General features: G+C 46.9%; 1 protein-coding gene across 6 annotated transcripts in view; it reads right to left on the reverse strand.

Moving 5' to 3' along the window:
• The window catches only part of LOC116945640 (CUGBP Elav-like family member 1), a 285,868-nt gene that overhangs the window by 82,150 nt on the left and 188,783 nt on the right, over positions 1-14,935 (reverse strand). For 5 of the 6 annotated variants that reach the window (XM_076069475.1, XM_076069478.1, XM_076069476.1 and 2 more), the window contains exon 3: positions 743-884. In XM_076069475.1, coding sequence (XP_075925590.1) covers positions 743-813 — 71 coding nt within the window. In that variant the 5' untranslated portion in view covers positions 814-884. The remainder of the gene's footprint in view (positions 1-742; positions 885-14,935) is intronic. The other variant, XM_032960154.2, reaches the window with a different exon arrangement.

A 14,935-nucleotide genomic window follows, 5' to 3' on the forward strand; every position in this document is an offset into this window, starting at 1 on the left:
CCCTCGACTCTCGTCAAAACTAAATCGGGAGAGGCAAAGGCGCAGCCTTGCAATTGCCTCTTGCGCTTGTCACCAGTGCTGGCGGAAGGGCCTCCACTAGAAGGGGTGGGTGGGGGTGGAGGTGGAGGAGAAACTCAACGGAGTAATTTTGCCTCGACTTCCACGCCGGCCAGACGTCTTGGGAGAACAGGAGGGAGTACTCACGCTTTACCCCACCGCACGCGACCTCCCGGCCTGATCAACTCGCTGCTGCGGTGAACGCCACGGTGTTGAAATGTTAACTACCTCGCCGAGTATGCAAGAGGTCGTGGGTTTCGATCCCGACACTAACGCCGCCCATGTATTTGTCTCTCTGTCTCGGTGGTCGCGTAGATTTTTCGCTGGATTCTTCGGGTTTTCCCTCCACATCTACAATCAACATCAAGCGTTTAGAGCATTTGGCTGCCGTAAATGTCCACGTGATGATGATGACGATAAGCCTTCAACCTCGTTGAGGAATCATTTGTGGCCAGCTGGCTTTTGAAAAAAAAAAGAGCTAAATAGCGCGGTGGGCCTCACCTGGTAAAATAAAAACATGTTTTTGTTGATTTACAATGCCGGGTGGACAGAGACGGCGGCGGGGGGCACACGGGTGGGGGGGGGGAAGGGTGGGGCACGGGGGGGAGGGGTGGCGCACGGGAAGAGGGGGGCATGGGAAGGGGGGGGCACGGGGGGGGCGATGGTGTGGGAAGGGGCTACTCACAATAGGGGCTCAGCCGAGCCGTGGCCGGACATCCCGTCCGACAAGAAGTCCAGCTTGAAGGAGGACGTCATGTCGCTGGCGAGTGATGCTCCCCGAGGTGTCGGTGGACGCTCTGAGCTCGCAGCTGCTGCTGCTGCTACTACTGCACCGTCACACGCCAGACACAACAAGGACACAGATTTCGCTCAGAGACGTTACCGGACTGCTGGGGGCAAATGCGCCGTGCTGACCTTCACGATCGGTGATCGATAGCAGCGCGTGCAAGAATACAAAAGACAAAGGATCAGCCCCTATAGTCCTCACAGACTGTTCGTGTGAGTGGTGTTAGCGATCACCTATGAAGGTGTACATTGTGCACGACGTGGTGGGGTGGATGGACAGCGCCACGCCCCCGGCCGCCTTTGTCTCCTCGGTGCTGATGTTTTATGCGCACACCGTAGCAGGTACTCATTTAAGGCTGAGTTGACCCAGGAGAGGCCACCCAGGACCGGTTTAGATACTCGTACCGATGCGGGCCATGAGCGGGAATCGAACTCGTGTCGCCGGGTTCGTAGCGCAGCCACAAACACACACACACACGAACACAATCACAAGATCGCCCTCTCTCTATCGCTCTCCCAGTAACTACAAGGCGCTGGCTCTGTGTAGTGGATCTAAGACACCAGGCAGGAACATTGTTCTCAAGGAGGTCAGAGGAGATATTGCCGGGGCCGCATGAAGACCTGTGTACGTTCCTTTAACACAGCTTCAAACTCTTGCCGATCAGCCCAGAACACATGAAGCCAACGTGTGGATCGAGACGATAGGAGCCGTTTGTTGATTTGTTTTCGGGAGCTTCTGCATCTTCTGTAAAGAGCTGCCTCCGTTGTAGCCACGGTGGCGAGATGTTAACTACCTCGCCCAGTACACGGGAGGTCGTGGGTTCGAGTCCGACCCTGACGCCTGGCTGTCTATTTTAGTTTGCGAGTTCTGTCTCCGCGTGGTGGCGTTATTTTGTCTGCTGGCCCTCCGGCTTTTCCCTCCGCATTTAGAATTAACACGCGTTCAGAGTTATTTGCCTGTGAGTCTATGGGTCTCTGTGTGAGTCTATGGGTCTCTGTGTGAGTATGGGTCTCTGTGTGAGTCTATGGGTCTCTGTGTGAGTCTATGGGTCTCTGTGTGAGTCTATGGGTCTCTGTGTGAGTCTATGGGTCTCTGTGTGAGTCTATGGGCCTCTGTGTGAGTCTATGGGTCTCTGTGTGAGTCTATTAGCCTCTGTGTGAGTCGATAGATCTCCGTTTTTAGTTTATGGGTCTCTGTGAGTCTATAGATGTCACCCCCTCGTGTCACCCCCCGGTGTCACCCCCCGGTGTCACCCCCCGGTGTCACCCCCCGGTGTCACCCCCTGGTGTCACCCCCTCGTGTCACCCCCCGGTATCACCCCCTGGTGTCACCCCCCGGTATCACCCCCTGGTGTCACCCCCTCGTGTCACCCCCTCGTGTCACCCCTCGTGTCACCCCCTGGTGTCACCCCCTCGTGCACCCCCTCGTGTCACCCCCACGGTACGCCGCATTCGCAGGTACGGCCACGCGTGCTCTAGGGTCCGTCCGTAGTCACGGAACGTCGGGTCTGCCACCAATGTGCCGCGTGCAACATTTTCGCAGGAGGAGGGGGAGGGTAGGGGCGGGGCGATCAACGCAAGTGCCCCCCTCCCCTTTTTGGGACGCCGCGGTGGCTAGGAGATGTTAACTACCTCGCCTGGTCTACAGAAGGTGGTAGGTTCGAGCCAGACTCTGACGCCTGCTGCTGTATGTTTTGAGTTTGCACGTGTCTCTCTCCACGTGGTCGCGTGGATTTTTCTCCGGGTCCTCGTGTTTTTCCCCTCCACATTCAGAATGAACAACACGCGGTTAGAGAAAGTGGCTGCCGTACATTTCCACGTGATACGAAGACACTTCGTCGAGCTATCACTTGTCTGCCGGGTCCCTTCTGAAAAAGAGCTACACAGCTCAGTGGGCTTTATCTGGTAAAATTATGAAAGGTAATAGTTTTATAGTTTAGCGAGCCATTCGAGCGGGCGCTGAGACGCCCATTGCACCACCACCACGTGGGGGCCATCGGAGAGAGAAATCCGCCGAGTTGCCAGCGGTGACTCTCCGGTCAACACCTGGCACGGGGATTTCACACGCGGGAACCGCACGCGCGGCACAATAAGCAACACAACATGACGAGGAGGGGTAAAATAACAAAGAGTAAAACTGGGGTGAGATTTATGGGAAATATGACTTGCGTGGGATTCTGGCTGCGGTGAAAATTGTGGTTCGAGGCCCCGGCTTAACATTTTCACATCAAATGTTTGCTGTTCAGACTCGAGAAGGTGGCACTTGACGACGCGTAGTAGCCACAGCGAGAGGTATACTGGAGGTGGTGTGCCGGGAAGATACATACGTTCTGGGTTAACCGACTCAGACAGACTTGGATGTAATTAAGCCCTGTTGAGAAGTCATGGTTAGCAATGGGAAGAGGACGAGCGAGGTGGGTCAGGAGTCGGGTTACTGAGCCAACGCTGCTGACATCCTCGGTTCAAATCCAGGTTTCAGCCGCTGGTAATTCATATTCGTTTTTAGGTGCAGTGGGTTGATGGTCTCAACAATGCTTGCACACGCAACCTCCCCCCCTTCCCCCGATCCTTTTAAACTGGAATTTGCACTCAATTTGACGTAAATATCAGCTCTTAGAATACACAAAGTGATTGCGACTATCATCTGTACAGCAGGGTATACGGGAGAGAGCAGCACCTCCTAACCACGTGGATAAGATGCCACTTGAAGGGATCTCAGACATGCTTCTGTGATATCTCTTTCAGCGAGCCGAGAGCTCTGGACAGACACTCGTTCATCGTCGTGGCAAGGTGGCGATGGAAGAGTTAGAAGGCAAAATTAGTCAAAGATTAAGGTTGGAGTCATTTCCATCCCAAATGTGACTTCATGGAGAGCCCAATTTTGAATCGTGCCATGTTGGAGAGCTATGCGTCTTCTCCTGTGGCGCTATTGTCTTCAGACAGCAGTCGAATTAATTTTCACAAAGCAAAATAAATGTCACTCCTAACGAGCATCAAAGGAAAGCAACTCTGCGTTTAATCATGCCCATGATTTACTCATGTAATACTTCATTTTCTACTTTCCAGGAGGCTCCTGCATTCGGATGCTTGGTCAAACAGCGAGCTTAACGCCAACATTCCTGTTGTTCGTCCTCCGCCAATCCGACGAGGTTTTCTGTACGTACGTTGAACTTCCTTCGCACCGTACGTAGCCAACAGTGCTGAATCGGAGGGGCGTTTACGAAGATATAACAGTTGTGCACTTGCCGATGGATCGAGCGAAACTCCGACCGATAAACATCAACGGCGGATCAGGACTTTCCACGTCTGAAATTTACCCGGAGCTCCTTGTTCGATGCATCGGCACCATCGCGGAAATACTAATAACAACAACAACATCCGTGTAACCGCGACCAGTCTGTCGGGATGGTGGAGGGTTAATGACTGCATTCACACTACTACCATCACGTGTCCTAAACTTAAACCAAAAACAAATATTGGCTCATAGTACTGGCGACGAAAACCTGAGTTTCTGTTCACTCGAAATGAGTTGTCGGCAGGACAGAGGAAAACCGGAGGACCTGGAGAAAATCCGCCACGCAGACGGAGTGGGAGCCACTCCGCACTGTCTTCTCCTCGCCGCCTCACAACTCCTATCCTACAACACCCGGCAAGCACTGGCTGTCACCCATCCGAGCTTCACTGTTAAGACTCAAATATAGCGTGCTTGCTTGTATCTGTACGTAACTTTTTGCCTGGTGCCTCTTGCTCTCACGTGTTATTTTTCACTGTTTTATATTTTGTTCATTCGCGTGTATTTCGTGTATAAACTTTTACAAACTTCAAACAAAAAAACCTCTGCTTAGCCTGCATATATCTGACGACATTGGGCACATTGAGGGTGGCCTGGTCGCAGGCCTTGGGGGGGTCACTGCGTTTCCACTGGGCAACAGCTGGGGGCAGACCGCGTGGGCAGTGAGGATGTGCGCTGACGTCAACGGTTTTGGCCGTGACGACCAGTGGCGTAGTAACTACATCATCAGTGGTGTAGAAACTACATTATCAGTGACGTAGTAACTACATTATCAGTGACGTAGTAACTACATTATCAGTGACGTAGTAACTACATTATCAGTGACGTAGTAACTACATCATCAGTGGTGTAGTAACTACATCATCAGTGGTGTAGTAACTACATCATCAGTGGTGTAGTAACTACATTATCAGTGGTGTAGTAACTATATTATCAGTGGTGTAGTAACTACATCATCAGTGGTGTAGTAACTACATCATCAGTGGTGTAGTAACTACATTATCAGTGGTGTAGTAACTACATCAGTGGTGTAGTAACTATATTATCAGTGGTGTAGTAACTACATCATCAGTGGTGTAGTAACTACATTATCAGTGGTGTAGTGACTACATTATCAGTGGCGTAGTAACTACATTATCAGTGGTGTAGTAACTACATCATCAGTGGTGTAGTAACTACATCATCAGTGGTGTAGTAACTACATTATCAGTGACGTAGTAACTACATTATCAGTGACGTAGTAACTACATTATCAGTGGTGTAGTAACTACATTATCAGCGGTGTAGTAACTACATTATTAGTGACGTAGTAACTACATCATCAGTGGTGTAGTAACTACATTATCAGTGGCGTAGTAACTACATCATCAGTGGTGTAGTAACTACATCATCAGTGGCATAGTAACTACATTATCAGTGACGTAGTAACTACATTATCAGTGGTGTAGTAACTACATTATCAGCGGTGTAGTAACTACATTATCAGTGGTGTAGTAACTACATTATCAGTGGTGTAGTAACTACATTATCAGTGGTGTAGTAACTACATTATCAGTGGCGTAGTAACTACATCATCAGTGGTGTAGTAACTACATTATCAGTGGTGTAGTAACTACATTATCAGTGGTGTAGTAACATCATCAGTGGTGTAGTAACTACATTATCAGTGGTGTAGTAACTACATCATCAGTGGTGTAGTAACTACATTATCAGTGACGTAGTAACTACATTATCAGCGGTGTAGTAACTACATTTTCAGTGGTGTAGTAACTACATTATCAGTGGTGTAGTAACTACATCATCAGTGGTGTAGTGACTACATTATCAGTGGCGTAGTAACTACATTATCAGTGGTGTAGTGACTACATTATCAGTGGCATAGTAACTACATTATCAGTGGTGTAGTAACTACATTATCAGTGGTGTAGTAACTACATCATCAGTGGTGTAGTAACTACATTATCAGTGGTGTAGTAACTACATTATCAGTGGTGTAGTAACTACATTATCAGTGGCGTAGTAACTACATTATCAGTGGTGTAGTAACTACATTATCAGTGGCGTAGTAACTACATTATCAGTGGTGTAGTGACTACATTATCAGTGGTGTAGTAACTACATTATCAGTGGTATAGTAACTACATTATCAGTTGCGTAGTGACTACATTATCAGTGGTGTAGTGACTACATTATCAGTGGCGTAGTAACTACATTATCAGTGGTGTAGTAACTACATTATCAGTGGTGTAGTAACTACATTATCAGTGGTGTAGTAACTACATTATCAGTGGTGTAGTAACTACATCATCAGTGGTGTAGTAACTACATTATCAGTGACGTAGTAACTACATTATCAGTGGTGTAGTAACTACACTATCAGTGGTGTAGTAACTACATTATCAGTGGTGTAGTAACTACATTATCAGTGGTGTAGTGACTACATTATCAGTGGTGTAGTAACTACATTATCAGTGGTGTAGTAACTACATTATCAGTGGTGTAGTAACTACATTATCAGTGGTGTAGTAACTACATTATCAGTGGTGTAGTAACTACATTATCAGTGGCGTAGTAACTACATTATCAGTGGTGTAGTAACTACATTATCAGTGGCGTAGTAACTACATTATCAGTGGTGTAGTGACTACATTATCAGTGGTGTAGTAACTACATTATCAGTGGTATAGTAACTACATTATCAGTTGCGTAGTGACTACATTATCAGTGGTGTAGTGACTACATTATCAGTGGCGTAGTAACTACATTATCAGTGGTGTAGTAACTACATTATCAGTGGTGTAGTAACTACATTACCAGTGGTGTAGTGACTACATTATCAGTGGTGTAGTGACTACATTATCAGTGGTGTAGTAACTACATTATCAGTGGTGTAGTGACTACATTATCAGTGGTGTAGTAACTACATTATCAGTGGTGTAGTAACTACATCATCAGTGGTGTAGTAACTACATTATCAGTGGTGTAGTAACTACATTATCAGTGGTGTAGTAACTACACTATCAGTGGTGTAGTAACTACATTATCAGTGGTGTAGTAACTACATTATCAGTGGTGTAGTGACTACATTATCAGTGGTGTAGTAACTACATTATCAGTGGCGTAGTGACTACATTATCAGTGGTGTAGTAACTACATTATCAGTGGTGTAGTGACTACATTATCAGTGGCGTAGTAACTACATTATCAGTGGTGTAGTAACTACATTATCAGTGGTGTAGTAACTACATCATCAGTGGTGTAGTAACTACATTATCAGTGGTGTAGTAACTACATTATCAGTGGTGTAGTAACTACATCATCAGTGGTGTAGTAACTACATTATCAGTGGTGTAGTAACTACATTATCAGTGGTGTAGTAACTACATCATCAGTGGCGTAGTAACTACATTATCAGTGGTGTAGTAACTACATTATCAGTGGTGTAGTAACTACATCATCAGTGGTGTAGTAACTACATTATCAGTGGTGTAGTAACTACATTATCAGTGGTGTAGTAACTACATCATCAGTGGTGTAGTAACTACATTATCAGTGGTGTAGTAACTACATTATCAGTGGTGTAGTAACTACATTATCAGTGGTGTAGTAACTACATTATCAGTGGTGTAGTAACTACATTATCAGTGGTGTAGTAACTACATTATCAGTGGCGTAGTAACTACATTATCAGTGGTGTAGTAACTACATTATCAGTGGCGTAGTAACTACATTATCAGTGGTGTAGTGACTACATTATCAGTGGTGTAGTAACTACATTATCAGTGGTATAGTAACTACATTATCAGTTGCGTAGTGACTACATTATCAGTGGTGTAGTGACTACATTATCAGTGGCGTAGTAACTACATTATCAGTGGTGTAGTAACTACATTATCAGTGGTGTAGTAACTACATTACCAGTGGTGTAGTGACTACATTATCAGTGGTGTAGTGACTACATTATCAGTGGTGTAGTAACTACATTATCAGTGGTGTAGTGACTACATTATCAGTGGTGTAGTAACTACATTATCAGTGGTGTAGTAACTACATCATCAGTGGTGTAGTAACTACATTATCAGTGGTGTAGTAACTACATTATCAGTGGTGTAGTAACTACACTATCAGTGGTGTAGTAACTACATTATCAGTGGTGTAGTAACTACATTATCAGTGGTGTAGTGACTACATTATCAGTGGTGTAGTAACTACATTATCAGTGGCGTAGTGACTACATTATCAGTGGTGTAGTAACTACATTATCAGTGGTGTAGTGACTACATTATCAGTGGCGTAGTAACTACATTATCAGTGGTGTAGTAACTACATTATCAGTGGTGTAGTAACTACATCATCAGTGGTGTAGTAACTACATTATCAGTGGTGTAGTAACTACATTATCAGTGGTGTAGTAACTACATCATCAGTGGTGTAGTAACTACATTATCAGTGGTGTAGTAACTACATTATCAGTGGTGTAGTAACTACATCATCAGTGGCGTAGTAACTACATTATCAGTGGTGTAGTAACTACATTATCAGTGGTGTAGTAACTACATCATCAGTGGTGTAGTAACTACATTATCAGTGGTGTAGTAACTACATTATCAGTGGTGTAGTAACTACATCATCAGTGGTGTAGTAACTACATTATCAGTGGTGTAGTAACTACATTATCAGTGGTGTAGTAACTACATCATCAGTGGTGTAGTAACTACATTATCAGTGGTGTAGTAACTACATCATCAGTGGTGTAGTAACTACATTATCAGTGGTGTAGTAACTATATTATCAGTGGCGTAGTAACTACATTATCAGTGGTGTAGTGACTACATTATCAGTGGTGTAGTGACTACATTATCAGTGGCGTAGTAACTACATCATCAGTGGTGTAGTAACTACATTATCAGTGGTGTAGTAACTACATTATCAGTGGTATAGTAACTACATTATCAGTGGTGTTGTAACTACATTATCAGTGGTGTTGTAACTACATTATCAGTGGTGTAGTAACTACATTATCAGTGGTGTAGTGACTACATTATCAGTGGTGTAGTAACTACATTATCAGTGGTGTAGTAACTACATTATCAGTGGTGTAGTGACTACATTATCAGTGGTGTAGTAACTACATTATCAGTGGTGTAGTAACTACATCATCAGTGGTGTAGTAACTACATTATCAGTGGTGTAGTAACTACATATCGCGGCTCCACCTGCCTAATCACATCATCATATAAGTCGTCGTTCTTTGACACTGTTGATGAAAACAAATCTCATGGTGCTCATCAGAGGGGTGCCCCAACGCGTAGCATTCACCACCTACGAGGGTGGAGACCTAGTCTCGTTCCGCTACTGATGATGTTGTCTTAATGTTGATCTTGGATATACAAAAAAAAGTCAACGTATTTTGCGCGATAATGGGGAAGGACCATTGCTCGAAATGCCACACATTTTATTTAAGGCCACACATTGTTATAGACAAAGGTGTTGGGTTTGTCGGTTTGTGTTCTGGCACCACTTGCAGCAGCAGTATTGCCAAATAATCTGTTTGATCGTGAATAGATTCCTTAAGTAATTGGATATTCCAGCTCTGCGCCAGGCACCGCACACACGATATGGTTTCAAGGAGGCATAGGCAGGAGCCAGCAGGCTGTCTCTGGCCCAACATCTCCGTTTGCCTAGCTCAATTGTAATTACCGGCCATGGAAGTGAAGTCATTATGGGGACGGCCATAAAATTGGCTGTACCTCAGCGGCTAATTTGCCCTTACCGTTCCATTGAGCGTTTATTGTATCATCCTCAGCCTGGCACCGCTAGTGACATTCCATTAACATCTTTTAGCGATTAAGTGCTAAATGTGTCGAATGAAAATATATTCCGCTCGCATTTTTAATATCAACCCATGGCGAAGGAATTATGGTGAGTTTTTTATTCTTATTCTTATTTTATGGCAGTGTTGATTTTCTTTTTTTCGTTGTGAGCAAATTTAATACGCCCGGCAGGGGAATTCAGGACCGTACGGGTAAAGATTTGAGTCAGAGACAGCACGGTCAGTGTCCAAATTTTGCTGTGGTAAACCCTGGTTATAACACACGTACATTTATCCGACAGGCACTTGGAATCAGCAACGTAGAATAGAATGCCTTGCATGGTAAAGAGAAGTAATATTTTGATTCTTTCCATTGTGGGACCGGTGAAGAATCGTTGCCGATGACGAGCGGCAACGAATCGGAATTACTTTGAGAGACGGAGAGCACGTGGATTAGAGAACGCACGCAGGAGGCGAATGACATCGTTAAAGAGAAGGAATCGAGCTCGGGGCAGCACGTGTCGCACATCGTCGAGAATAAACAATCACGTGGCAGCCAGGGAATGGAATTCTGCGTCCCAGAGAATGTGCACGGGGCAGATGGAGCGATGGTGACATCAGCTCGCGCTGCGCACTTGCTGGGCGGATTGTAACATCGCACGATCGTGAGAGGAGATGGTGGTGGTGGTGGCTTGGGGAGAGGCCTTCATCGTCCAGCAGTGGATTGAGCGCGGTGGCTGCTGATGATTTACGATCGACGTTTAGCGTCGAGGTTATTCGCGAATGACTTTCCTTTAGGAACCCGCTGGCAGGTTGCCGTGCATTTTCAGCCAGCTCGTCGCACGTGGAGCAACGCCGGTTGTTCGTTGCCTTCCTCCAAGTAACCTTCGTTTGCAGCCAAGAGAAGCCTCGTAAGATGTTGACGCCGCGTTCTATAGGAGTTGCCCGCTCGCTATGACCAACGATCACGCCGGCGGGGTCGCTTCTGCCTGGCAGAATCTGGCGGAGGCGTGCGACCCGCTGTGTGTACAATGCATGGCGCTTGGGCATTGCATTTAAAGAGCCATAAGCCGGCCAAAGCAATAAGAAAAAAGGCTCTGAGTCAGCATCGACTTAATAAGTTTTGGTTGGGTAGCGGCAGGGTGGCACAGTCGTGCAACGTCTGCCTCGCAGCAAGAACATCCTGGGTTCGATTCCCGAGTGTGGCTTCTTCCTGGGTTCTCCGATTTCCTCCCATGGATGGAGAACAACAACAACAAACTCCACACAATCTCACTGGTTTCGGGTACAATATTCCAATGCTGAAAAAAATACCCGCAACGTATTACTCAATTGGGATCGCACACGGCAACAGGAGCAACATTGCCCCGCAGGACTCTCCTGGAAAGGAGCTTTGAGACTCGGTGAGACTTTCCTGGGTTAGCGAGCGCAATATTATGATCATCTTGCGTGGTGGTCACAGTGGAGACGTGGCCAACCGTGCCTTGCGTCTCAACTGACACGGCCTAGATACACACACGCACACACAGTGATTCCCCTTATAGCCTTTAACAGAATGTTCGGGCAAGTGCTGTTAGCGAGTAGCACCTATGAAGGCTGGCCAACACCACGCCCGACTGTCTTAGTCTACCCGATGCTTTGGTTTATACAACGCACCAGGTACTCGTGTTTATGGCTGAGTCGACCTAGGGGAGGCCCAAGACCGCTTGAAATATCCGTGAGTGGGAATCAAACTCGGGTCGTGTAGAACACACATGTACACACACGTACACACACACACGTACACACACGTACACACACGTACACACACCCACGTAACAACACGTACACACACACCCACGTACACACACGTACACACACTCACACCCACGTAACAACACGTACACACGCGTATGTGTACAGTAGGTTGCTGTGGAGATGCTCTTTATAAATTTGATTCTGGCGGGAGGGAGGCTAATAGTGGCAGCTTGACCTGTCTTCACTCATTCGCTCAGTCACACAAACAAAGATACAGACGCCCCGTATAGCCTCAACAGACTGTTGGGGCAAGCGCTGTTAGCCAGCCCCTATGAATGGCGTAACGGCACACGATGGGGTGGGTGGACAGCACCACACCCTGCCGCCTTTGTCTCCCGGTGTGGGTCATGAGCGGGAATCGAACTCGGGTGGCCGGGTTCGTAGCGCAGCGTAGCGCCAACCACGACACTACCACCATTCCATGTCCACACAGACACACACAATCTACACTCGAGTAAACACAAGTCACACACTCACTCAAACACTGCTGTATATCTAAATTCACCTATTCACGGAATAAAACACAGATTTGAGTCCTAGAGTCCTCACCTACGTGACTTTACCGAAAGAACCAAAGAGTATGGATTCCTGCAGTCACGAAAGCTTCAAATCAAGATTAGTCCTTGCCTGGATTAATAAATAAGGATATAATAACTAAAGTATGATAAATAACTGTGTAACAAAAAAATATGTTATTGTTCCCTGGTAGTGTTATTTTATAATTGCTTATGCCTTTATAGTACAGAAAATGGCTATTATTCCCCACAAATTTAGCTTTTGTGACCAGGACAGTGATATTTTGAAATGTATCTATTTTTAATGATAAAACGTGGTGTGCGTTTTTGTCATTCCTTCACGCAAAGTTCTGGTCACAAAAGCAAAGTTTGTGGGGAATAATAACAATTTTCTATACTTATGAGGCATAAGCAATTAGAAAATAACACTTACTACCCGGGAACAAAAACCGTGTTACATAGTTATAATTAGTAACATTATTAAGCTAGTTTTTGCTAATGTGATTCAATATTAATAATTATAACATCTATAAACAAACTCCGCAACGGCACCACCTTCTCTTGCCGACTGCCTTTCTGGGGAGCGCTCTGAATCAGCAGCCGGGACAACTGGAGCGTCGTGCGCCGGGCCATTTCACGGCACACGCGGTGGCTACGAGATGTTAACTATCTCGCCTGGTATGCAGGAGGTCGTGGGTTCGATTCCGACCCTGACGCAAGCTGTATATTTGGAGTTTGCGTGTCTCCCCGTGGTCGCGTGTATTTTTGTCCGGGTCCTGCGGCTTTTCCCTCCACATTTAGAAACACGCTTTTAGAGTATTTGGCTGATGTGAATTTCCGCATGTTGATAAGCCGCCGCTTCGTTAAGCTGTCAATTGTGGCAGCCAGGTCGCTTCTGAAAAAGAGCTATGCAGCTCAGTGGGCCTTACTTGGTCAAATAAAATATAGTTTCATGGTTCAGTCTTCAACGCGGGGTCACGATGAGCCAGAGTGTGCTACAGAGCAATCTTAATGCGTGCATCACCAACACCGTGGCCTTGAAAAAGGCAAACGGACAAACAATATTAGTGGCGACGTTTTGGGCAATAGCCATTTTTCATATTACCTGTAAAATATTCCCCTTCTTTTTCTCCTCCCCCTTCCTGAGCCCCGCTGCCACCTCGACCAATCCCCAAAACCCCACGCCCGTTTGAGGATCAGAGACGGCGCTCGCCGTCCGATTAAAACGCGGGGGAGTTACAAAACCGCGTCCGTGTGTTCCTTGAGCACGGTGTCTCCTCCTCGTCTAACGAGAACACATTATATCATCACAGTGTCAGGTGCCTTCAACGGTGGCACGCACGCACGTGTGTGTGTGTGTCCATCTGTGGGCGAGCGTGCCAGCGTCACAGTGACCTCGTGACCTCTCATTGTTTATCTAAGCCTCACGTGATGCGGACGGACACCGGGGGCACCCTTTCACGAGTGGATTTTCATATATTTCGTCAAATATTTAAGCCTGAACGTCACCAACAGTTAATTCTTGAAATATGAATCGTGGTCAAATAGAGACAGGTAGTTACCAAATAAAGACTCGCCGAATTTCAGGAAAGCATACGTAGCCAACCGATGTGCACGGTTGGCTACGTACGGTGCAAAAGAAGTTCAATATACAAACATACAATGGGATGATCGGCCATGAATTCTATCCTATTCATTCATGGAAATCGCAGCACCCCGAGACAAGCCAGCACCGCGCTTCTGTGGACGAGGGGGAGAGACTCAGCGCTGTTATCTCCTGGTCACTCCTCGCAGTCCCACGCCAACAACACCTGGCAAGCCGTACCGGTGCTCGTGATGGTCACCCATCCAAGTACCAACCAGAGTCTCAACCCTCCTTCTCTAGAGATTCGCCTTATTAATGGCGATTTGGTCACGGGTGAAATTAATTGCTGATAGAGATCAAAACAATTGTTCACAAGCACACGATGCGCACGCGTGTTCCTGCAGAAAGTTTGAATACTATTTCGTGCCGTATTTGACAGAGATCAACCCCTTTAACGATCGGCTAATACGTCCTCCCTCACCCCTTTGAATCGTTTACCGGGCGAAACCCGTAACGACATAACGCGGACAACCCCTGGACACCGAGCCGCGAACGAGAAAACGAAATTCCCTTGGAAAAAAAAAAAGAATTAATGAAGGAATCGTCTGGGCATTGCGAGTCATAGTGGGAACGTGGCAGGTCGTGTCAGCAAGCACTGACCTCATGCACCGAATATCACAAAGCGGTGCGCGCCACGCACAGTGCTAGAGTGTATGTGCGCGTGTACCCGCGTGTACGCGCGCATTCCCGCGTGCACGTCGGCGCGCACGCGTGCGACAGTGTGTGCGAGTGTGGGGAGCGGTAGTGCAGCGGTTAGGGGGCTGCTCTTCGAACCCCCTGCGACCCCGAGTTCGATTCCGGCTCACGGCTAACACCGGTGGGGATTATCTGAACCGGTCTTTGGGCCTCCCCCGGGATCGACTCAGCCTCCGATGAGTGCCTAGTGCGGTGTAGTAAACACCGCCACTCGCGAGACGAAGGCGGCCGGGCGTCGTGCTGGCCACCCTAATGGATGGCCCACACACAGCGCTTGCGCCCCAACAGTCTAAGGCGTTAAAAGAGGGCGGTGGGGGATGGGTTGTGGGGTAGAC

This window comes from Petromyzon marinus, chromosome 24 (genome assembly GCF_048934315.1).
Source record: "Petromyzon marinus isolate PM22_M1 ecotype Great Lakes invasive population chromosome 24, UKy_Petmar_22M1.pri1.0, whole genome shotgun sequence".
Taxonomy (NCBI): domain Eukaryota; kingdom Metazoa; phylum Chordata; class Hyperoartia; order Petromyzontiformes; family Petromyzontidae; genus Petromyzon; species Petromyzon marinus.